Source organism: Dermacentor andersoni, chromosome 7 (genome assembly GCF_023375885.2).
Source record: "Dermacentor andersoni chromosome 7, qqDerAnde1_hic_scaffold, whole genome shotgun sequence".
In the NCBI taxonomy this organism is placed as follows: Eukaryota; Metazoa; Arthropoda; class Arachnida; order Ixodida; family Ixodidae; genus Dermacentor; species Dermacentor andersoni.
In genome coordinates, this window is record NC_092820.1 from 143,061,128 (window position 1) to 143,087,086 (window position 25,959).

At 48.4% G+C, this 25,959-nt stretch overlaps 1 protein-coding gene across 1 annotated transcript; it reads left to right on the plus strand.

Annotated features, from left to right (window-relative positions):
- Positions 1–5,688: 5,688 nt before the first annotated feature.
- Positions 5,689–25,410, plus strand: LOC126534493 (GTPase-activating protein skywalker-like). Its single transcript, XM_050181763.3, has 10 exons — positions 5,689–5,826; positions 6,599–6,931; positions 9,162–9,278; positions 11,398–11,508; positions 13,300–13,393; positions 16,627–16,689; positions 18,492–18,622; positions 20,044–20,283; positions 20,720–21,078; positions 24,497–25,410. The coding sequence occupies exons 1-10, from the start codon at positions 5,689–5,691 to the stop codon at positions 24,630–24,632; spliced, it is 1,722 nt and encodes a 573-aa protein (XP_050037720.1). The 3' UTR covers positions 24,633–25,410.
- The last annotated feature ends 549 nt before the right edge of the window (positions 25,411–25,959 follow it).

A 25,959-nucleotide genomic window follows, 5' to 3' on the forward strand; every position in this document is an offset into this window, starting at 1 on the left:
GTAGGTACGGACGTCAAGGTTCTCCTCGTCCGTGACGTGAGGCAGCATGGCGTCGAGCGTCGTCGTCGGGTTCCTGCCGTAGACCAGCTTGAACGGCGTGATCTGTGTTGTTTCTTGTACCGCCGTGTTATAAGCGAATGTTACGTACGGCAGGACGGCATCCCAGGTCTTGTGTTCGACGTCGACGTACATCGCTAGCATGTCGGCGAGGGTCTTATTCAGCCGCTCCGTAAGACCATTCGTCTGCGGGTAGTAAGCCGTTGTCCTCCTGTGCCTTGTCTGACTGTATTTCAGAATGGCTTGGGTGAGCTCCGCTGTAAAGGCCGTTCCTCGGTCGGTGATGAGGACTTCTGGGGCGCCATGTCGCAGCAGAATGTTTTCGACAAAGAATTTCGCCACTTCGGCTGCGCTACCTTTCGGCAGTGCTTTTGTTTCAGCGAAGCGGGTGAGGTAGTCCGTCGCCACGACTATCCACTTATTTCCGGTTATTGACGTCGGAAAGGGTCCCAACAAGTCCATCCCGATCTGCTGGAATGGTCGGCAAGGAGGCTCGATTGGCTGTAGTAATCCGGCTGGCCTTGTCGGCGGTGTCTTGCGTCGCTGACAGTCTCGGCATGTTCTGACATAACGGGTGACGTCGGCGGTCAGGCGCGGCCAATAATACTTTTCTTGTATCCTCGATAGTGTCCGGGAAAATCCGAGGTGTCCAGCGGTCGGATCGTCATGTAGGGCGTGCAATACTTCTGGACGAAGTCCTGACGGGACAACAACAATGTAATTGGCGCGGACTGGTGAGAAGTTCTTCTTCACGAGTAGACTGTCTTGAAGCGTGAAGGAAGATAACCCGCGCTTAAATGCCCTGGGAACAACGTCGGTGTGCCCTTCCAAATAATCGACGAGGCCTTTAAGTTCCGGGTCCGCTCGTTGTTGTTCGGCGAAGTCTTCCGCGCTTATTATTCCAAGGAAGGCGTCGTCATCCTCGTCATCTTGCGGCGGCGGGTCAATGGGGGCGCGTGATAGGCAATCGGCGTCTGAGTGTTTTCGTCCGGACTTGTATGTTACAGTGATGTCGTATTCTTGTAGTCTCAGGCTCCACCGTGCCAACCGTCCTGAGGGATCCTTTAAATTCGCTAGCCAACACAAGGCGTGATGGTCGCTGACGACTTTGAATGGCCTGCCATATAGGTAGGGGCGAAATTTCGCTGTAGCCCAAACGATGGCGAGGCATTCCTTTTCGGTTGTAGAATAATTGCCTTCCGCTTTTGACAACGACCGGCTAGCGTAAGCTATCACGTGTTCATGTCCATCTTTTCTCTGGACCAGGACGGCGCCGAGGCCTAGGCTACTGGCGTCAGTGTGGATCTCGGTATCGGCGTGCTCGTCGAAGTGCGCAAGTACGGGCGGTGACTGCATGCGTCGTTTGAGTTCTTGAAATGCGTCGGCCTGCGGCGTTTCCCACTTGAACTCGACGTCACATTTAGTTAGCTGCGTCAGCGGCTCAGCGATGCGTGAAAAGTTCTTGACAAATCGCCTGTAGTAGGCACACATGCCAAGAAATCTACGCACTGCCTTCTTGTCGATGGGCTGTGGGAACTTTGCTATGGCAGCTGTCTTCTGCGGGTCGGGGCGGACTCCAGATTTGCTGATGACGTGGCCTAAAAATAGAAGCTCCTCGTAAGCGAAGCGGCACTTTTCGGGCTTCAGAGTAAGTCCTGATGACCTGATGGCCTCTAGTACTGTTGCCAGCCGCCTAAGGTGAACGTCGAAATTTCCGGCGAAGACGACGACGTCATCCAAGTATACGAGACAGGTCTGCCACTTCAATCCTGCTAAAACCGTGTCCATCACGCGCTGGAACGTTGCAGGCGCCGAGCACAGTCCGAATGGCATAACCTTGAACTCGTAGAGGCAGTCTAGGGTGATGAAGGCGGTCTTCTCGCGATCTCTTTCGTCGACTTCTATTTGCCAATAGCCAGACTTGAGGTCCATGGACGAGAAGTATTTAGCGTTGCAGAGCCGATCCAATGCGTCGTCTATCCGTGGGAGGGGGTATACGTCCTTCTTCGTGATCTTGTTCAGACGACGATAATCGACGCAGAAACGTAGGGTTCCGTCCTTTTTCTTTACCAGAACAACAGGGGATGCCCACGGGCTTTTCGACGGCTGGATGATGTCGTCGCGCAACATTTCGTCGACTTGTTCTCTTATAGCTTCACGTTCTCGCGCCGAAACTCGGTAAGGGCTCTGACGGAGTGGTCGAGCGCATTCCTCGGTGATTATGCGATGCTTGGCGACTGGTGTTTGTCGAATCCTCGATGACGTCGAAAAGCAGCCTTTGTATCGTCGGAGCAGACTTCTGAGCTGCTGTTGCTTAATCATAGGGAGATTTGGATTAATGTCGTAGTCTGGTTCGGGAACCATGGTCGTCGGGGTAGATGCGGCGGAATCCGAGAGGACAAACGCATTACTTGTTTCCAGAATTTCCTCGATGTACGCGATCGTCGTGCCCTTGTTGATGTGCTTGAACTCCTGGCTGAAGTTTGTCAGCAACACTTCAGTTTTCCCTCCATGCAGTCGAGCGATCCCTCTTGCGACGCAAATTTCACGGTCTAGCAGTAGACGTTGGTCGCCTTCGATGACGCCTTCTACGTCAGCGGGTGTTTCGGTGCTGACCGAAATAACAATGCTGCAGCGAGGCGGGATGCTCACTTGATCTTCTAGCACACTCAAGGCGTGATGGCTACGAGGGCTCTCCGGCGGCATTGCTTTATCTTCCGACAGCGTTACTGACTTCGACTTCAGGTTGATGATTGCGCCGTGTTGGTCCAGGAAGTCCATACCGAGAATGACGTCTCGTGAACACTGTTGGAGGATAACGAAGCTGGCAGGGTAAGTCCGGCCATGAATGGTTATTCTTGCCGTGCAGATCCCAGTCGGCGTGATGAGGTGTCCTCCAGCGGTGCGAATCTGAGGGCCTTCCCATGCGGTCTTAACTTTCTTCAACTGGGCGGCGATGTGTCCACTCATTACGGAGTAATCGGCCCCTGTGTCGACTAAGGCAGTGACTGCGTGGCCGTCGAGAAGCACGTCGAGGTCGGTTGTTCTTTGTCTGGCATTGCAGTTAGGTCTTGGCGTTGGATCACGGCTGCGTCGTGTTGAACTGAAGTTGGAACGTCGCGTCGTCAAGTAGTCTTTCGTCGGTGTAGTTTTGGCTTCCAGAATTCGTCGGACGGCGGCGTGTCGTTATGTCGTCGAGATGGTCTCTTCGTCGTCTTCGTCTGCGGCGGAGGATCTTCATCAGTTCGACGAACAGCAACCGCACCTCCATCGGTTGCTGCTTTTAGTTTTCCGGGCGGCCCCGGGCTGGGCCAGTGTATGGACGGCGCTGCGGCGACAGGTAGCGGCCTGGTGACGGCGAACGGGACGGTCGTCGAGAGTTCCACTGAGTGCCGGCTAGGTAATCGGCAATGTCACGTGGGCGCTCCCCAAGCTGTGGACGCGGCGCGTTGACGGCGAACCCTCTCAGTCCCATGTCGCGGTATGGGCATCGGCGGTACACATGGCCGGCTTCTCCGCAGTGATAGCAGAGCGGGCGGTGGTCGGGGGCTCGCCAAATGTCCGTCTTCCTCGCATAGGTGCGCTGGGCGACGGGTGGGCGCGCTGGCGGCGGCGGCGGTGGACGACGGAATTGCGGTGTTGCAGGACCTTGGCGCGTTCGCGCAGGGGGGCCTTGACGGCGGGCGACGACGGCGGCGTAGGTCATTGCTTCCGGCTGCGGTGGTTCTGGTTGCACCTCAGGAACTCCAAGGGATCGGTGCACCTCTTCTTTCACGATGTCGGCGATAGAGGCCACTTGAGGCTGCGACGAAGGCAAGACCTTGCGCAGTTCTTCGCGCACAATGGCCCTGATGGTCTCGCGCAGATCGTCCGTGGCCAGTGATTGAATTCCTGCGTAGTGGGTAGAGCTTGTGCGGCGGTTGAATTGCCGGTTCCGCATTTCGAATGTCTTCTCAATGCCGGTGGCCTCGCGAAGGAACTCTGCTACGGTCGTCGGTGGGCTTCGTACCATTGCGCCGAAAAGTTCTTCCTTCACACCACGCATGAGTAGGCGTACTTTCTTTTCCTCGGCCATATCCGGGTCGGCGTGGCGGAACAGACGGCTCATTTCTTCCGTAAAGATGGCAACGTTCTCATTTGGTAGCTGCACTCGGGCGTCCAGCATAGCTTCGGCCCTTTCCTTGCGCACGACGCTTGTAAAGGTGCGCAGGAAGCCGGTACGGAACAGGTCCCATGTTGTCAATGTCGACTCCCTGTTCTCGAACCACGTTCTCGCGGCGTCTTCCAGGGCGAAGTATACATGCCGCAACTTGTCGTCGGAGTCCCAGTTGTTGAAAGTCGCGATTCGCTCGTACGTCTCCAGCCAGGATTCCGGGTCTTCAGTTGCTGCTCCATGGAAGGTCGGTGGGTCCCGAGGTTGTTGCAGGACAACGGGGGTCGCTGGGGCAGCCATTAGGGTTGTCTTGGCCACGATCTTCTTGGTCTTCTCAGGTAGAAGTCCGTGTTCCGGGGGCAGCTGTTGTAGACGACGGCTTACTCGATGGTCCGTGACTACGTTGGTGCTCTCTTTACGGTCCGGGCTTGGATCACGGCTTGTCGGGGGCGTCCGGTACATGGACCAAAAGCACCTCCACCAGATGTCACGTGGTAGTGACGGTGAAGAAAGAAGCAGTACGGTGGAATACAAAACTAGCTTTTATTGGGCGAACCTGTGCCCACAAAACAGGCTACACTTATAGCACAACGAAAGCGGCGAACACAGTCGGCGATCGTCGAAAATCTGATCTGCGGGTCAAGCGGGTCGGCTTTTATAAAGCAGTCGTCGAATGTTCCAGACTAATCGTTCGGACCCGCGTGCCTTCCACAAAGTTCTACACCATTCGCGTCAGGTGATGAAATCAGATAACATAAGTCTCTGCGACAACAGACAGCGGATAGAAGCATCGATAACTTTCCAGAAACTTCGGATACATGCAGGCGTGTCCCATGCTGTGCGATTACATTTGTTAGGCGGCGAAACGTGGTTGCCCGATAAAGATAAGTACACGTGTCAATATGTTCTCATCGGATGCCGAAGACTTAACAGTATTCCTGATAAACTGTACTCTACTGTGCTTCTCGAAATTGTAGATACCTTGCCGCGAACAGAATTCCTGCAGCGTCACGCCAATCAAGAGGGACCACTGTATGCAACTCTGAGGCCTTTATCTTAGGACGATATGTGCTTTCATTCCTCGAGCGAGAATTTTACGAGCAATGTCATGACTTGCGGCTGGGAAAGTAAATAACTATGGTTTTTACCTTACTTCTCAGTGACAATAAGAATCGCGTTAATTATCTGGCGAGCTTTCTCACGATCGTTGATGTTAAAAAAAATGTCAACTACCTTATTTTAGGAATGAAAATTGCCAATCTTCCTTTCATACTGTCTTTCCAGCACCAGGGTACGTGTTTGTTGTTGTTGTTGTTGTTGTTGTTGTTGTTGTTGTGGTCGTCATCATTATCACCATTGTTATCCGAACGTCAGTGCTAAGAAAGAAGCATTTGCGAGCATAAATTTATCATTAGCTTGCTCTCTTATATCTGTAAGACCGTGATGACGTTGCCTATATCTGTAGGACAGAGCAAACGATGACGTTGCCTGCGTGCTTCCAACGCGACTTCGTCGATGCGAGCAAGCTGCCTAAGCCATTGCCTGGGTCTCCTACTCCTGTCACCAAAACGTATACCGACGTCGTCCAGCTCGTCAAGGAGAAGAAGATCAAGGAGGTGAGCGCCAGGACGAATCGTGTACTGTGAAGAACCAATTTCCCGTGAGGACACGTTGTTCCCCACAAAACCATTTTTGTTAATTATGTAAAGTCTACGCACCGCAGCCAGTTGGTGTAATGCAATCTCTCGCGAAACGGGTTAAAATTGACCATGTTATTGCGGCTTTATGACGCAAGAGTTTGCTCGTTATTCGTGTTATTTCTCTGTCATCGAGCTTCACTGTTCAATCGCCGCGGCTACCGACCTAGTGCCGCTGCATCCTGCCAGCCGTCGTACTCCTCACCAGCCGCCCAAACTATTATATAAAGCCCAACTGCCACCATCTACCATAGAACGATAATCCGTCCGTTGCCTCAAGGAAGGCTGTAGGTTGGGTGACCTCAGAAGTGCAGAAAAGCATTGTCCGCAGTAACTTACTTTAAACTCGAAGGAAAGGCTGAACCTAGTAAAATCACAGCCGATTCCCAATTATAACTTCAAGAGTTAAGAAAGTGTATCAAAATGTTCAGGCATGTTTACTTCTTTTGCGTCTTGTCCGTATTTGTTGCTACGCTTTCATTCCTCGATATGAAGATCTTATATCAAGAAAACGAGGCAGTTACCATCGAGTCTGCATGTGTTTGTTCTCCAGACTTGTTGCGCCTCGGAACAGTGCGACAGAGTACAACGTACGAGGAAGGTCGCAGACGAAATGTGGGCGCTTCAGGCACAAAAAGCCTTGAGATTAAAAACACATGGTACAAGGTACTGCGTATTTTCACGAACGCAGGCGAAGAACTTAGTGCGGAGCCAGCACTGGCCCATCGACGACCCAAACAGAGGCGAGCTGTGGCTGAAGCTGTGCCAGGAGCACACTAAGGAAAGTGTGCCGGGCGACTTCTACCACAGCACGGTCAGGGAGTCTCTCGGTGGACTGTGGCCGGTGAACAAGCCCGCGTTCGTGGACCCCATCTTTGACGAGGAGTACCTCCTCGGCGCTGAGGGGCAGAGACGCGCTGAGAGGGTCCTTTTCGTCACGTCCGTCAGCCACCCCTTCGTCACCTACTGCCCGATCCTGCATCCCGTCGCATCCTTGCTGCTGCACTATTTACCCGAGGAACAGGTGCGTCTAACGAGACTTGAACAATGCCTCAGAAACAACTGTATTTCAGTGACCCCTTCACTTTCTTGAGGGCTAAAAGCATGCTGACTCTCAAATTAAATATACCGACTGCATGCGTGGTCAGCTGCAGACACTCGAAAAAACCTTGAAGAAACGGAAGAGGGCGTGCGAACTAACTCGCTCAGCAATGTTATTGGGAGATAAATTGTATTCGCACTAAAAGCAATACGACAACAAGAATGGATGACGCACACCCCACACCGCATGGTGCGCGTTATTTTCGTCCTTCGTGAATAACCGTGCTAAAAGCCGCAATACTTATACAAACTGGATGAATGGTCACCCGCGGACACTCAGAAACCTTTGGTCTCTACAAACTCGAAGAACCCTAAATAATCTGTTGTGATCTTTCGGATACATTACTATCATTTTCTACCGAATACCAACGGCAGTCGGCAACATTGTCACGGTTCACACCTACGGAAAAGAACGTGTCCTGAAGCGGCGGTGGGGCTTTATAAAACAATTATAGGAAGTAGTCATCTCCTCGCAGCAAGAGCACAAGTGTAGATGTTTCTGAGCGAGCGAACGAATGAACAAGTGAATTAACATAGACGGGGCGGCACCACATTAATCGGAGGGAACAGAGACGAAAAAGAAAGAGAAAAGACGTGAAACGGAACAAAACAATACGATGCAAAAGATAGGACCATGATGCCAGAGGACACGACATAATACGCAACAACGTTGCATGACGTGATGGGATGCCAAACAAAAACGACAGAAGACGACACAACGCAACACCACAGCACGATATGACTCACTATACGAAACGACGCAAAGTGGCAGAAAACAACTCGATGTCGAAGGACACGGCGACATACAGAAATGATTCAACATGGCACGAAATGGCACAATACGTCAGTGTGAAGCGACAATACACGTCACGAAGCGACGTGATACAGAACTACATTAAATCAAACGACACGGCGACGTACGAAACTACAGGTCACAAAACAAAGCAAGATGATACGGACAAGCGGCTGAACCAGCACGTTCACGCATTTATAGATCATAAGCCGGCAAATGCCGTTCTCAGTATAAAAGCACTAAGACAACAAGGTAGGGAGCCGTGCGTCCTTTCCGTGTTGAGTTCAGAGCCGACAACTGCGTTGCGGATGAGCTCAAAACATGGCAATTTCTAACTTCTACGCAACGGAACGGGGGCGCCATCTGTGATTACTACGGGCAAAAGAACAAAGAAGAGATGACGAAACAGAGCACGGGGACAAGTGGCGCCCCCATCCCGTTGCAGAAAAATCGCTATCATTTGAACTCAGCCGAGACGCAGTCATCATGGTCTTGTAACCCTTATAACGGCGATGCCTCAGGAAGCTTACGTCCAAGCATTTAAGCTCCCCTCGCTCGTTGAGCAACGCTCGGGCACGTCACGTGGCTTTTATAGACATGTCATGAATTATTAACGAATCCGACACGCGTGACCTTCTCGTGGCTTAACATTACGATTCAGTTACGTACGTGACAACCATGTAATGCAGAGATGGCAAATGATTCAATAGAGCGCTCCTTGGGTTGCACCACCAGAGAAGGCGTGTGACTAACAATCTAGGACCTTCCAAACGAGCAAGCAACGTTGGGACGGGGCTAGTGATTCAAGATATGCGGATCGGCGACGAAGCGCTAATACATGTTTGAAAAACGCATTCTTGCCAATTTATTTGTATGCACTTCAACTTATCCTACGGCATTGCACTGCCACAACTTCGGTCACCTACTTTCGATTAGAAATGAAACAGTACTAGATTTGCTTCAATTGTGGCTATTGAAACCTCGTAATGTATTTAGTAAGGATAGTTATAATTTTTAATAGTCATTGCCCCTTTATTGAAAGGGTCGTCCACTGCTCACAAAACATAATATGAAAGCAGCAGAGCTGTGCTAAAAAGAAAAGACGTTCCAGATAGGAACCCCACCATATAAGCTAACCTGCCTCGAATTTAACGCTACCAAAACTTGTCCACTTTGCACATTAAGTGCCGGTTCATTATGACGGAGAGTGGGAGGGCTTATCTCTCCTGTGTTTTTTTTTAACCTTTGGCTGGCTTGCGATAATAACGAGAATTACGAAATCGTCATATTGGGCGTTTGTGATAAAGCCCTGAGCGCAACGCTGCACTGCGCATGCGCGGGTGGCCTTCTGATTGCGCAGACGTACGAGTCTGTCTGTGCCCTCGTGGACAGCACCGCGGTGCAGTACCTGAGCCAGACGCGACTGACGCACGACATTTCTACCCACGCGCTAATGCGGCTGACCAAGCACCTCGAGGTACGTCAGCGGCTCGCTTGACTCTCTCTGTGCGAGGCATCATTTGCCCGCGTTCGCTGTAATTTTTGCGTCGGGATAGCAATCATGTGGACGCTCGAGTCGCGCAAGGGCGCCGTCGGTGTCGCCCATTGTTGTGATGTCCCACTCTACGGCGCATGCTCGGCTCGAGCACGAAGGTCTTGAGGACTACTTTCCCGTCATAGCCAACTTGCTGTGGCTTGAGGACTACTTTCCCGTCATAGCCAACTTGCTGTGGCTATGAAGGGAAAGCTACGGGGGCGGAGCTTCTGCGCATGTGTTACTGCGCCAAGTAGTCCGGCAGCGTCTGGCAGTGCTTTTGGTTGCTCCGAACAGACGCTGAATCGACGCAGCTTCCAAGTGCGACGGTTTCGTGTTTGCCCACACGCGGAAGGGATAAGCCGCGAAATAAGTAGTACTTTTACATTCAGTGCCGTGGTTTGTCTTATTTAACTGTTGCTAATGTTTACGTTTTCTCTTCCCCAGCTTAAAGTAACGTGGAATGAAAACGCGAGACTGTTTTCCAGGAGCGCACTGAGTTGTGCGCGCTTTGCCTCCTTAGCTCTCCCTTCATAGCCACGGAACGTTGTCCACGCGATGCGTATAGTACATTTGGTTGCGAGACAACGACGAAGCAAATTCGACCGTCAACGCTGCAATTAATCTTCTCGGTGGCAGATCGGTGGCAGATCACTGGCACTGACGGCGTGAGCGCTGTGTATGGTAGCAGCTGTGCATGCACAGCTCTCGTCGGAAGGGGACAGTAAACGTCAAACTAACGTTATCTGTTTACGGCGACACCTCTTGTATTTTTTACATGTCAAGCGTCGGCGCATCCGCAATTGAGAAAATGCGGCATTGTGGCGAATACAACAAAACGTTCTTCAGTTTCGTTCGAAAGGCGAAGCGCCGACTGCGGTATAGCGAAGTTAAGCGTGGGGTTTAAACTTCTCGGACGGTATTCTAACTATACTTGGGTCAGACTAACACGGACGTAACCTCCGTACGCGTGCGCCAAAAATATCTGGCACCCTTGAAAGCGCTGTGACGCTGTGTAGGGCCTTTAATGACATCGAGCAGGCACCACTACGTTTCCTGTTACGAGCCGCGCTCGTACAATTACTTCACTTTCAGGTTTGATCACTGCTATAGTTTGGCACTTTCAATATCTATTATTCTGAGAAGGTTTAGAATAAAAAGCGTACGCTGTGAATGTTATTTGCAACGATATTTTTCTGCGGGCTTTCGTCTTCAAAATTCTGACGAATGATTTAGTCAGGAAAGCAAGACAATGCTGAGCAAATTCGTTGATTGCATAGCAATTTAAAATGCATGCAGTGTCCCAAGTAACTGCTGCGGGACTGATTGAACAGTAGTAGAAAGCTCAACAATTCTCACACTGACATGATGATATTATGTGAGAAGCTGATTAATTGAGACTAATTATCCAATTAGGCCGAATAAAAATATAATCCGAGTCTCACGAAGCGACGGCAAATAACGTTACCTTGCTTTTGTCAAGCTACGTGGCATTTACATATTTTTAACATTCGGCTCCAGTTGCATGGGACACCGTTTTATATGGCCCACGGATCAAAACATACCATACATATACCAAAGCCTATGTGTAGCCGCTCACCGACGCCGAGCGTGAGGACCAAATTTCGCCTGGAGTGTCCATAAAGTTGCTATCGCAATAAAGACAAATCGCAGCGAAAGCTGTTCACTGCACTCGTGCTGCATTAACATTAATTCATTGAAGAGTGGCATCTACCGTATAGTTGCTCAGGATCGTATGCCACGGGCGCCAATTAGTCGACGGCGCCAGCCATTGAAGGCGCATGGGCTCAGTGACCCTTATTCGTACGTAAGGCAGGAGGCCCGGTCGCGTGAACTATTTCCCCGCATCGCAGAAGGCACATGCAATGCGTGTCCCCCGTGGTCACGGCGATTCCGGGCAGTGGCGATTTCCGATGGCATCGAAATCGTCCAAAATTTAACGCGTAACAAAACAAGCTAACGCTTCCTGCGCACTGTGAAGCCTCCACGTGACTCGAGGAATTCTCTCTCTCTCTCTTTTTTCCTCCTCGCACGAATTCAGAAGAAGACGTACTCGCGGCTTCTCCGCAAGGTTCGCCGGGAGGACGAAATGGAGAAGATCTTCGGCACGTGGCAGCTGTGGATCTTTCGCGGCCTGCCGTTCTATCATCTGGTGCGCTAACGCGACGTGTTAATGGATCGAGAGAAAGGCTTAGCTTGCTTTTACCTGGAATTTATGCGTTCTAGTAAATGCGAAGGGCGAAAAATCATTCACTGGGCGTCTACTGAAGTGACCTTAATGACATTTCTTGATTGTGAGAAAGAAAGTTAAATTGTACCAAGTTTTCAATAATTTATTTAACTTAGGGCTGTTAACTTTTAAAAAGTTCTAAGAACTCTTAAGGTTAAAAAGCTGACCATATTAAGCACCAAGCTTACAAATCCGTAACTCAGTATTACAAATAGATCTCGCAAGTGTGACATCTCTTTTTTGGGGGGGGGGGAATCAAGAGCTTGTAAACTTGAAGCTTCCTTTCATTTGGTTTCACTATTTTGAGCAGTTTTTATATATCACTGAATACTTTATCCTTGCATATGTCTCCAACAGTTCACCAGTTTTAAGATCATTTTTTTCACAGGCAATCATCTAATCAAAATCAATTCGGCATATATGAAACGGAAACATTTTCTTCGTTTCTATCTATTCCGTGTACGATTGCGACGTAACGCTTCCTTTTACTTTTGTCTGCGGTCGCAGGTAAAGCAACGCGTTTATTTTTATATTTTTGTTTACATTGTGCACAGTCTGCAATCTTTAGTGAATTCAGATTCCCTTAAGCAGACAAATGACGTTCAGGCTACGTTGCGTGAAACCAACATTTAAGAGCAGGTTCAGGTTCCAAGAACAGGTAGAGGTTCAGTGAGCCAAATACATATATAACATTGCATGAATATAGCGTATAAGACAGCCTTATGCTACCAAACTTCACTGGGCTTTTTTTTTTTTTTGTAAGGAATAGCAAACAGCTTCCTATGCATTTCGAGTGGGTCAGCTTCCGCTATCGGCCGATTATCATTTGGCAAACGGTGATCCACTCGAGAGAGGTGCCGGCTGCTCAGAGTGTTCGATATTTCTTCGATAGTCGGCGATTGTGCATCTATCGATGGAAGACGTTGTCGATAAATTAGTTAGGTTTAATGGCGTAGGAGAACACAAGGGGCTGTGAGACACTGTCGTAAAGGGATCAGGAATAAGTTGGACCACCTTGGTTCGTTTCCTTCTTTCTTCCTTTTTGTACATATCTTTTTTTTTTACGCTTCGAGCGGAGGCAGGCGTTTCCGATCTGTGCAGCAACGCGGCCGTTATCACGAGTTATAGCAGAGGAATGCCACAACCACTGAGAAACCAAGGTGAGTCGTTGAAAAATGATCATGGTGCATCCGCCGCTAGCAACGTGCTCCTTATCACGACCGGACGGGTTCGATTTTCCCGCCGCGTTTTTTTTTTTTTTTTTTGGGGGGGGGGGGGGGTTAAGAAAAAAAAAGTGAAGTGTCATGCCTTGGGTGCACGATAAATTATCCCAAGTGATCAAGAAAAAAAAAACCAGAAGACTACATTGCACCGTCCCTTATAAGTCAGCACAGCAATTTATGACATCACGCCATGAGCAAACCTGAACCCGTAATTCAAGCTGAGGGTCCATAAATTTATGCCGTAAACTACAAATTGGTATGTGCAGTAATTTCACGTTAATATTCGTTTAAACAGTACTCATGCTAGTGGGCAGAGATGCCACCTAGTTGCCCAAACTGGGTTTTGTTTCTCACTCTTTCGTGTACATTGTAACATAAATATTGACTGACCTATTGTTATCGTGCAGTCAGTTACAGGTGCTTCAGTCGTAGTTTCTTATTGCGCACGACTCGTCGCTGATTTTATCAAATGTCCTTTGTCCCAGTGCAGGTGCGTGTGATGGACTGCTTCCTTTTGGAAGGCGCCCGCGCTCTGTACCGCGTCGCCATGGCCATCCTCATCCTTTACGTTAAAGAACACTCCAGTGAGTAACCATTCTCTCCTTCCTTTCTCGTACACTTTTCACGAAACTTCAGAATATGAGAAGAAAGGAGAGAAAGCTCAGGGATCGTAATCTCGGCCAATCGTGTTTGTGAGTATTGTTTCCAGTGTACATTGGGCCAATGGGCTAAGCCTACGAGAGATATTGTTGCGAAGGAGTAGCACACCTTCAATGAACGCAGGCTCCTCGCAGCATACGTGTTGTTAGACGTCCATCACTCCATTAGACGTCCATCACTCCATACGAACCATAAGTGCCCGGAACTTCCGTGCGTACTTTTCTCAAGCATTACACGTAATTTAAAGTCCACAACAAAACGCAATTTTGAAGAAAAAAATGCGAGCAAATTCGCTCGCTTAGAAGCACGCGAATTCGAGAGATTTTGGCTATGTTAAGAGACGACCTAGACGGCTACTGCTGTTTCTTCAAGTCAAATACGTTGTTAAAAAATATACACGCGACATGCTTACATGTGCTCGACTGGCAACGACTCATCCAATTTAAATGCGATGTCAGGCCACTTGAAACAGTGTTAAAATGTACCTACTCTGTAAGGCAGATTCGTCTTTGAGATGCGCTTTCGAAAATTTGATACAATTCAAGCAAAAGAAATTGTATAGTGCGTTGAAACAATTTAGCCCACCAAGTACATAAATTAGTACCTCTGCCCTGAGGTCAGATATCGTCTCTTAACTGTCTCAGTTAAGTCTTCTAAAGGAAACAATTATTGTGAACGTTCTCGACATTTCATTGAAATTATTAACCCCTTCTCACCAGGTTTAACAAGGGGTTCAACAACACTTGCGGCCATAAAGTATGCAGTAGACTTTCTTGTATGCACGGCTTATCATTCAGTTTTCATAGTCAAATTCAAGAAGTTTCGAGAACTACAGCAAGCTTTGCTATAAACTTAAGTTCTATGAAGAACCTCCCACCAACATATGGCAGTAAATTAACTTCTATTCAACGGCATTATATCAAGGCATTATATCAAGGCTGAGGCAAACACTTCCTGTCCAAGTTAAAATTATGTTTTATAACTCACTTGTCGCCTCGCTTCTAGAGTTTTGTAGCATTGCCTGGTGCACAACTGGTGTTACAAACCGAAAAAAACTGCATATGTTTCACAAGTGAGCTGCCCGGTGTATCTGACCTTTTTCTTAAATATGATGTTTTAGCTGTGTTCTGTTTATTTGACTACAGATTAACGATGATGCACAAATTATTCCTCCGTTATAAAGAAAAATATTTTCTCTGCTTAGCAAACTTGAAAAAAAAGACCCCTGTTTTAAGAATACCAGGCGCAAAGAACCATGGACTTTGCCCACTCCTACAGTATATGGTTACACACAATAATTACGCTACACGACGCCTGTACTAATAAATAAGCTATTCAAGGAGTGTTTGTTGTGCGGTTCTATTAAAGCCATTAATGTTCTTGTCGGGACAAATTGTCCTAGATTAGAACTGTTTATCTTGCTGTAATATTGGCATAAAAGTTTTCTATATTTTATATTTGTGTAGGCAATGTAAAACCACGTTCTTGCGTGCGTATTGGCTGTGATAAGTGCTCTAAGTGTTTGTTATTCATAAACGATGTTCTGCGAAAGCTGCCATGTAATAGAGTCCGGACCTCTGTCAAGTCGTTGCTGCGACTTTTAATTATTCCCGCCCTCACTTTTTTTTACAACGGAAAATAAAGTGAATGAATGAATGAACTAAGCAAACTCCATCAAATTTTCAGCGGAGTTGATGTCCAGCCGATCAATTTCTCCATTTCTACGTATACGTCAACTTCTTCCCAACGTAAGGCATCGCTTAAAACTGCAGTTCTTTTTCCGTGTGTTTATTTCCTGACCCATTACGACAGAGGCAGAAAGAAGTTACATCACGTGGTACGTTAAGTTATGCCTGTTACATATGTTGTTACGCCTGTTACGTCAACTCGCACATCAAGTGCATTCCAAACACAACGTTTCTACCGTCTGTGTTACGTCACTTGGCGTTAATGCACGTTTTACTGCCTATGTACTTGTAGTAGTGCTTTCCATGCACATGCCATTTCATGAGAGGCAAGCGAAACCCTACAAACAATCGTTTGTATTGTACAAGTCATTGTTTTTACGCATTCAAGTGCAGATTGTCTTCTATGGCTAGGCGTTCTCGGACGCATTAATTTTGCTGCGCCGAGTATAGATACTGCCCTTTTGCTTATACATTATTATTTGTTTAAATTCCCTTTCCTGATGTTCGATATTGTCCTACAGATTGCTTGCTCTCACTCCAACCATACAGTGCAGGTTTCCTTTAGGTTTAACACCTTTTTATGTGCTGCAGTCTACTACATTAGCGTCATGTTATTTAGCCTTTAGTTTTATTGTTGTTTGATTTGCCGCCCACCTCAGACGATTCTACCTTCGGCTCACTTCTATTAATAAAGTTTATGCTCCTTCTCCTCGAATATGAGTGAGCATTCTTCCTATACAGGTACTGCAATAGCCTAAAAATTAATTTGTTTTTGCTCGTATTACACGGTCGTGAAGTAAAATAGCAGCGCCATCTAGACGTTGCGTGGCTCAACTGTAGTTGGCCCTCATGTGAGTGCCAGCGCCATTCCACCAGTAGTGGCGCTCTTGCATTTCTCTACCTACGCCAACATGGGCCAAGATTTTGTAGCGATTTCACCCGCTCGATTCTTTTCCGCTACTGTCATCAACCATTCACGAGCGGCCAATGGAGCATCACTCTGACCTTTGACGACGCCCGAGTAGTGCCAAATGGGATAGCATCGAAAAAGGCATCGCTACGAAACTGCGGCCCCGTTCAGCGGCTAACTGTCAAGTCCTGCATCTCCTTTAGACTAAATTCACTCGAAATGCAGATTGCACGCTTCTTTAGGAAAAAAGAAAAAGAATTAATTCCCACTCGGACTCTCGCGACTCTTCGTGCGAAAAAAATATATCGTCTTATTTGCTAAACAAAACAGTCGGGAAACTAAGGCCGTATTCTGGGCTGATTACTATACCAAACATTCTCATAATTCATTGAAATAAATTCATTTCAGCGCGGTATTCGATTGTAACTACGGGCAGTTATTGCTCTGGCATCTCCAACGAATAGTTTCCGACAGTGACGTTCTTCCTCAAGGTGATTGGCCGAAAACAATGTCACTGCTGTCTTGTCTCTATGTGTTGGTATTTGTTCTGTCTTTGCAGAGGAGCACCCCAGCAAGTCGTTCATATCGCGAGTATTTAAAGCCAGGAAGACGAAAAGCACAGGTGAGAATTCGCGTGGATATATTGTCGTGCCATATCTGTAGCACAATCTTGCACTGCGTTGCCATCACGTGCCTCACGTAAAGGACCCGTAGTTAGAAGGAAATCCTAGGCACCGCTATTCAAGCTACGAATGTCAAATGGCCAGTCACGAACAACGGACCGAAAACGAAGACGCAGGATGGCGTAGACAAAAAACAAGCTCCGACACAGACACGACAAATCACAGCGCTTGTGCTATGTCTACGCCTGCCTACCTCCTTGCTTTCAGCGTGCTGTTTCTTAGCTGCCATGAACGAATACCAGCTTGCCCAGTTTTCTATTATATCCAGTGTAATTTCTACAAATGCGTAATTCAGGCTTATACGTACACTATTATGCCATATTTCACCCAACATACGATCCTTACCTGGCAGTGATGATTTGATGATTGGAAGGCTTCTACGAGTGCGGCCAGTAGACCGTAAACAGAAACTAAAAAAAAAAAAAGCTCTAAGTGGACGAGCACAGTGCCACGTCCTCATCCATGCCCCGCTTCTCTTCACTGTTTTCCGAATTCGTGGTATAATGAACTGTCTAGACCAGCTTATCAACATTTTGTCACGCCAAGCTAGCACCAAGCAGTATCTTGGCTAGTCCTAGCTTTTTTCATTGATATCACCATGAGAAGCCCAGTGTGTGCATAAAACCACAGATAGCTGAGCAAAGTAATGGGTATTCAAGGTACGAAAAGGCAGATGTAAGTACCCCGCAAGTTTGCAGACGGCAAGGTTGGATTCACAAGCAGAAATTAAGTGCGCTTTATGGTCGAGCCGGCGATTTATCTTTATTGGCAGTTTTCCGTGCGTACCTCAACTCTCGATTATCATGCATAAAGACCAATCGTCTTGCCCGCAGGTATCCGTACTTGATGTGCTAGCATCGCCTGCCTTGGAGCATGCGCGTGACACAATCTCTTTTTTTTTTGTCATCACTTTTTTTTCCCTACTGTGCCGCATTTCAGTCGATATTCGGCGTTTGTGCTGTGCTTTTCTGTGTTGTTTCCCTTGTGTCCGTCATGACGCTTGCTTTGTGCCATATACGCATGGCGCAACATGCCCCCAGTGCAATCGGGTGGGACACATGAAATAGAAACCGACAAGTCCGTCTAACAGCAATTGTTGCGAGATGTGACCTACATTCCTCGCACTACTCATTGCGGCCCATAATGCGATATTGCTGGCGCATCCTGACACCTTATTAGTGGCACTAAACGAAGACTGTAAGTGTATGCAGAAAGTGACAGAGTCTTCACGTGAAGGTCAACTAAATGCTGGCCAGAGACGGACAGTCTAGAGAAGCGGGCCCGGACTTCTATAAAACGACCTGCCGTTTATGTCCATCTACGCATGCGAGTACTTATGATGCGCACCACATTACGAGGGGTCTTCAGGGGTAACTGGTATATCGCAATTTAAGGAGATCAGTAAGGTTCGTGATATCGCCAGTCTGCCCCGGTGGTCAATTTTATCGGTCGGCCACTTCGCATTGTACAAGCCGAAAGTACGAGCAACTACGGGAGGGCGAAGGGAACATGAATACTTGGCACTATGCCTTCAGTGCATAAGGATGTTACGCGCTTATCGGACTGTCACAGCATCTTTTAGGTTGTAGCCGTAACAGCGCAGACTGATTTCACATCCGCCGTCGATGAGAGATGTAAGGCAAAAGCAAATGAAAGTAGCTAACCGTTAGTTTTATTCCACGCGCAGCCAGCATATTTCGCTGCTATCGCTATACCGTCGTCGACATGCCCCACGATGCAGGTGTTTCGGCGGGAAGCTGTTCACGAGAGGGCGCTCAAGACGCGGAAAGGTTCCTGGATGGGGTCATTGCGTTCTGCAAGGACATGCCCTACAATGTGGACAAGTTCCTGAAGACCGCCTACAACATCCAGGTATTTCTCGGCTGCCCATCGCGGATGACGGTCAATGCCCAGGCTACAGACCACTTCAACCCTGTTTTTATGACGTGTAAGCGGTCGCCCCTACTGATCGGCCTAAATGTCCCCTGCAGGACAGCACATTCGCGGGCAACTTTCGGCGGCAACGAAAGGGAAACCGACGGAGTCGAATCGCATGCTTGACATCGCTGCTGAGAATAGCTCCGCGGTGTATTTCGCGTGTACTTTTATTATGGGGTTTTGCGCGCCAAAACCACGACTTTCGCGTATGTTGAAGGCGTGGAACAGAAAACATCTCGGATCGTTTTTTATATAAGAGAAAATAAAATCACTACTCAGTCCAATATTTGACGTACTGAAAACGCACAGCAGACAACAGACTACGAGAAGACAACAACACTTGAGCTGAATATCAACAGGTGGATTTTATGCGAGGAAGGGAAATATATACAAGAAAATAGTAGGAAGCAAGAAAGATAGGCAATGTCTACGTTACACGCACACACAAAAAAAACTCCACTAATTCAGCGAATTATCAGGCATCGAATAAAGGAGCTACGGCCGGCCAGCAACGTCACTAACTCCATCTATCATTGAGGGCAAACAGACGGCACTTCCAAACAACAAGAAAAAGTGAGAGAAAACGACAAAAAGGAAGATGTACGGGTAACGAAAAACGGATGCAAACAATCAATAACCAAAAGGACGACAAAACGAACCGTAAAGGTGACAATGTGAATGCAGATGCTCGACCTACTATAGATCCATTTAGCACTCTTGTTCTTTAATAGCTGAATTTTATTTTCCCTTAAACCTGCAGAGTTTTGACAACTGTGAAAACGTCGAGAACTGAAAAATTATAGACCCAGTAGCTCGCTTCTAGAATTGTATAACATATTCACCAAGATATTTTCCAATAGAATCTAGGCAAAGCTTGACTTCAATCATGCAATAGAACAGGCTGGCTTCGGGAAGGGGTATTCTACAGTGGATAACTTACATTTGATCATTCAGGTATAACTGAGAATCCTGTGGAGCACAATCAACTTCTCTATACGGCAAGCAGAGCCAAAGGATTCTAGCTGCAGTTCTCTTTAAAATTACGTTGACTTGGAAAACAATTCTTCGTATTCAAACGAATTTATAGCGCTTGGCGTGTCTATACTTGCAGCGCAAGCAACGTGGCAGCCGCAGCGATAATAGGAATTGATGAGGCGTTCTGTAAGCCAAGACTGAGTTCTAAAAAAGATTGTTGAAGTTAGGCATTTGCGTAGCTATGACGTTATTTCTTCCTAGCGTTTAGAACGTTCCAACCTTGGTTTAGCGCAATAACTGTTATAAGTTGTGAATTTCGCGTCTATATCCCTGTGACCCGCTTTGTCCGGACGCACAAGGTAACCGAGATCCGTGCGCAGGGAATCAGCGCGAAGCTACTCAGCCAGCAGCTGCTCAAGTCCGAGGCGTACGTCCGTAGCCGATCGAGCGGGCGCGCGAGGCCGACCTCCGAGATCGGCGGTGGCGGCGGGGGTAGCCACCTCCAGGTTGCTTCGTCCCGTCTCTCGGTCAAGAACGAGAAGTACTGCGCTTCGCGCGCCGTCTCGGTCGGCGTCATCGGCCTGGCTAACTTTCGCTCCGAGGTCCTCACGGGCGAACAGGTAGGCAGGGAGACCTGACGAGAACGTTTCTTTTTTCGCGTTTGCCCTACCCTTTGCGCGTCTGTGAGTTCGCTTATGTGTGAGTATTTGCGGCTCAGGCAGACTATACTTCTGGCTCCTATCCGGAAGGGGCTCTATGTCGTTACAATACGAGCCGGAAGGCGATAGTAACCGGTCAATTGTGTCATCTTTCAGAGTTTCGGCACACAACTTCTGCTGTCCCGGTAAAGCGCTACACCGTCTCGACCACGTTACAGCTTTGCGTGCTTTTTTTTTTTTTCTTTAACTGAGACGCTCCAAGCAGCGCCGGTTCAGACACCAGGTCCACACAGCATTGCGCGTGTATAGCGGCAAAAAACGGCACCTGCAACGCTAACACTCCGTAAATTGCCGCCCCCTTCGTCCCATCTGCGCCCTTTCGATGCGGCGTGTACAGATGGCCGTGGTGTGGAGCTGGCTGCCGGCGCGGATCACGATGCTCCAGCCGGAGGTCGTGTACTCGACCAACATGCACGGCAGCAGCCTGACCAGCCTGTTCGCGCACGCGGACGCGCGCGAGCCCACGGTCCTTGCGGTGCTGACGACGCGTGGCGAGCGCTTCGGCGCCTACTGCTCGGCCCAGTGGTCGGAGCGCAAGCGGAGGACCTACTTCGGCACCGGCGAGACGTTCCTCTTCACGTTCGCGCCGGAGCCGAGGCGCTTCGCGTGGGTCGGCGCCGACTCGTCGCAGGACGTCCCGCACTCGTCCAAGCTGTTCCTCTCCGCCAACCAGCACACGATCCAGATTGGTGGCGGGTGAGCGTGCCTTTAGTTAACGGTGTTTTCTATAGTAGAGGCGGTTCTTCTTCGAGCGAATACGAATATTCGACCCAAAATGATTCGAGCGAAATGATTCTGCAAGGACATGTCCCACAATGTACTTAATGCACTACAATGTACAATGTACTACAGTGTACATTGTACATTGTAGTACAATGTACAATGTACAACTGAGTACTTTCTTTTATTCTTTCAAGTTCGACAAGCACGGTAAAAGTCGATTCACAAGAAGCCACACTGCATGATTTCTGTCTTTCCTGGTGCATATGCGTAGAATTGCCCAGGAACGTTCGCGGTACAGAGGTCCCACGACAAAAGCGTATGTCGGCTTTATCAGGGCACGGTAGGTCGCTTAGAGTACATTTTATTTATTCTTTTTCTCAAATACTGTGCCCCGTAATCTTTTGTGGTCGACTGTGTGCTCTCCGCCAATACGAAAGGGGACGCTTAATTCGTGCAAATGTGAAAGTCCGTAGCTTGCTAACTGCAATTTGTCACAGCCTTCTAATGTTTAAAAATACCGCACGTGCAACTTTTACTCATTTTAACCACCGGCAATGAAAATTACCGGCTTTGCACGAAAATTCGATGTCCCTTTTTCATCTCGGCGGAGAGAGTACGCATGAACTCCCGCGCTAGACCTACCCCAAAATCTTTCGTTTACAACTGAAATAACCATTTCTATTTCGAATAAGGAGCGTTATTAGCTTACTAAGCCCAATCTCTTCAATTTGCCTGTGGCATATATAACGATTATAATCTTTGAAATGAATAACTCAAAGAGGTGGACATTGCTTCAACGAGAAGTCAAAATGGGTAATCGTATAATTACTCAAAGTGCAAAAATTACGCTTTCTTTACTAATTACTTCCCAGCACATATTACAACCTGCGAGTTTTAGCCGGTGAGTTTTCAAGGCGCATCAACTTGAAACGCGTTCTGAGGATGGCATCGGTTTCGAAATATGTGCCGTCACACTCGCGGTAAAAAAAAATGAACTGTTGTTGCACTTACTTTTTTGACAACACGCTTTCCTTTTGCATTGAAACACAAAAGTGGAATGCCAACGTATTTCGTCGCACACCTTGGAAACGAATATCTCGAAACTAGTGGCATTCTGCGAATTCCTGCCACTCAAACGCCACCATTCGTAAACCGAAACATGTGCAGTTGAGCAATTAGGTAGGAACTTAATTAGTTAAACTTTGTCGACGAGTCGATTAGTCATTTTGATTCTCGTTGCGAGTCATGTCCGTCTCTACGAGTAATCCAGTTCGCGGATTAGAATGATGTTACCGGCCAAAGGCGTTTTATAAAAGAATTCTATACAGTCTAGAAAAAAGTACGACCGCAAAGGGTAACTGACTGCGTCTCCTTGTGCAAACCTGCACCGGCTCGAACACCGAACGCGTGTTTGGTCACGTGTCACGCACCCTTTGTGGCGAACGCAGTCGAAAAGCGCGTGCCGTATGGTTTCGCATTTGCAGCATTCGGGGCACTGTTTGTCGGAGACTGCTACTACTACTGACGGGTGGGTAACACTTCCCAATTTCGCAGCCACTCGAACTCGCCAACCTCGTCAGGCCAGTCAAATTTTCGCCGTCGATTCTATCGTTTTTGGGTGGACTTCGTCTTCATCGTTTATGTTTGCTTCGGCCAGAACCTGGCTGATTTTCTGGGGAGCCAATTCATCGAAAGGCTTTGTGCATGTCGTTGTCCTAATCATTTCCTTCAAATCATTTTTAGCTTTGTCGATAGCCGAAGATGTCTCCCACTAAGGGCCCATGTGCTTGTCGGCAGTTTAGCTCCCTCTCAGGGTGCTCCGCCAGTAAAAACAACAGCCGCCTCCCAGGACACTCTTCGTCATGAAATAGCTTCTGTAATGACTTTGCTGCGAGTGATATGGCAAACGTGGTTACCTCAGGTAGTCCCAGGCCACCGCGGCTCGCTGGTGACTGCAGGAACGTTGTCTTCGTATTCCCCTGCTTGTTTACCCAGAGGAAGTTGCCGACGAATGTCGTTAGACGTTTTGCTATCATGCGGGGAACTAACTCAATATGTGCCGCGTGAAACTATAGGGCGCACGCTTGAGCCTCACTCAGGTCCCCACGGGCCGCGAGGGTAAGCGTAAAGTTTGCTGACCTCTGCATCACTTCGGTTGCCCTCTGGAGCACCTCTTTCCGTGTTTGTATCGATACCTGGCCCTCCTCAAATATCACCCCCTAGTACCCGCACGGCGCCTTCCCTATGAAAATCTCCGCTGAGATTTTTCTCGAAACCAACTAAACCATCGGGTCTTGCTTTTTGTGGTATTGAATAACGCACCGGGTAGATCAGCATTAAATCTCCTTAATAAGTATAGATCACTAAACCATCGTATTTCGCTCTTGAGGCTCCAGGTAGTTCAGCATTAAATCTCCAAAATACATTCTTGTTGCAAGTACAATATTTTTAATTGCCACGCCAGTGTCGGCAGTCCTGCCGGCAAATTATCGCACATGATTCCCCTGATTGCTCTGCCGTCGTTGAGGATGATCGAGTAAACGCTTCTCGAATGTTTGGAAATACGGTCATCCGGATAAATGTGCTTAGTGGTGTACCGCGTTCGGCGTGTGTTTTTTACTGAAAGCGTTTGACAGTTATAATCAACAGGCTCTTCTTCCTTCAGAAATAACATTTTTTTCCCGAGGCATCATTGTTACATAACTGCGCCGCTTGCGGGCATGACATACGGCTGCAGGTGAGCCCAAGGTGCTTAGAAAAATCACCGCCCAGGCACTTCGTACAGATGGTTAAAGAGCGAAGCTGAAACGTGCGGCCCCTGGGTGAATCCCGACGGTTCATTAAGCGACGGCTTGGTAGGCTGCCAGATCCGCGGTACGCAGTTGCTGCCTGCGCTCGTCTGCACGAGCCTGTTCTTGTGCCCGGGTTGCAGCATTGGCACAGTGTAGGCGAGCTCGTTCCTGCGGTTCCTGCTTGTTCCTGCTTGCGGCGTTGCTGATCGAAAGCTGCCTGCTCCTCAGGAGTACGTCTGACGCGTGGCCTACCCATTTCGGCCGCCAGAGATAAACCGCTGCGCGCGCGCTCGGCTGCGACAAAGATCAACGACGTCACTACTGGCGCAGCCAATCGCGAGCCTCTCTTTTCTCCTTTTTTTTTCGCGCATGTGCATGGGGTTGCGCTGGAGGAGTTTTCGGTGTACAGGCGACGGACGGACGCACGAATCGGCTAGCCATATACAGCTTCGCTGTAAAAAGTATATAACATACGGTATATAAGCGACCATGAATGACCTACATATTTATCAAGGCAGAACCATTCCACGTGCTGATCACGAATAATTAACAAGCATGAAGCATGACCAAAGATGCGCTTGTTCGCTTCGATGCCGCAGGAACGGCGTGGGACTGTACATCGACGGTTCGTTGGAGAACGGTCGCACGGAGCACTGCGACACCTTCGACAACAGCCCGCTGGCCGAGAGCAACGATTTCGTCGTGCAGATCGCCGAAGTGGTCGCCTTTGCGTGATCTTCGCAGAAAGCGAAGCTTCGATCATCATCTTTTCTTTTTTTGTCCTAACACTCGATCCTGCGTGTCAAACTCACACGTCTTTTCGGTTCCGTATACCGTCTCTGGTTAACGCCGCCACTGCGACCTTGTGGACTATTTAAACCCTAGAATAACGGGCACAGTTTGCAATGAAGACACTGCGACGCGCGGCCGTGAAGAGCTAGTATTGAAAATATTCACACGCAGCAACACCCACGCCCTCGCCCTCGCCACGTTTCGTCAAGATAATTTCGGGTGTGATCGCAGCTTTAGCAACGCAAACAACTGCTTATACGACACTCAACTGCTTGCACAAGAGAATTCAGTACACGATTCTTTACGGACGGACTATTCTTACCGACAATAAACAGACAAAAGAAAGTCGTAAGCCGACAAGCAAGCTGACCTCTTAAAACAAGTTGTTTCGCCAGCCTGTGACATCAATATGTAAACACCTCTTGCGTACTTTGCTGAACGTGATCTTTCTATAGGAACCCATCCGATACATGTACTTCTGTAACAGCTATATTAAACGTTCTGCGCGTTATCACTGCAGTACTGGACACACCGACCGGTAAGGGGGCTTTCCATTGCATGTCTTCGTTCTTTTCCATTGCACTAAAGAAATGGATACCTTCCGAATATGGGTTCTTTGTCCTTTTAAGGGCTATTCGTGTGGTGATTGTAGCCATGTCGCAAATGCTGCTGCTAACATTCTGGCGGCCAATACAAGAATTACTTTGCTTTGCACTGTATTTGTTCTCTAAAGCAGCGTTAACGTGAAGGCGCCAGTGGCACATCGTATCGCATTTTTGGCGCATGCCGTAATGAGCTGTAGGATGGTGGCAATGAGCTAGCAACAAGGCGCATCGCCATAATTGCCAAGCGAGGGCAGATTTGCGAGCGGGAGTAGAATCGCGCGCGCATGGCGCTATACGTTCCCGCGAGAGGTTTTGCATTACACGTGAATGGCGTCGCATCGCCTTTCCCAGTCGCGCTCGGACAGGCGAATCGCTACAGTCGCGTTCATGTAAACGCGGCCTGAAAACGGTCGGGGAATTAATGAACGCGTCGAGGGCGCGACACGCGATCCTTGTGTCCCCCTTTTGCCACGATCAATGTTGGGAGGTTTCGCGTTTCAATCACACTGCAAACAAAACAAAGAGCCATTGGGTCTGTTTTTTTTTTTTTTTTTGTCAAATTATGCGGTGACATGCATGAAGCGAGGCGTGAAGAACGGAGAAGTTTTTGGCGCCTTCTTGTAGCGATGTGTCGATCATTCGGCGCAGCGATTGTGAAACCGCGA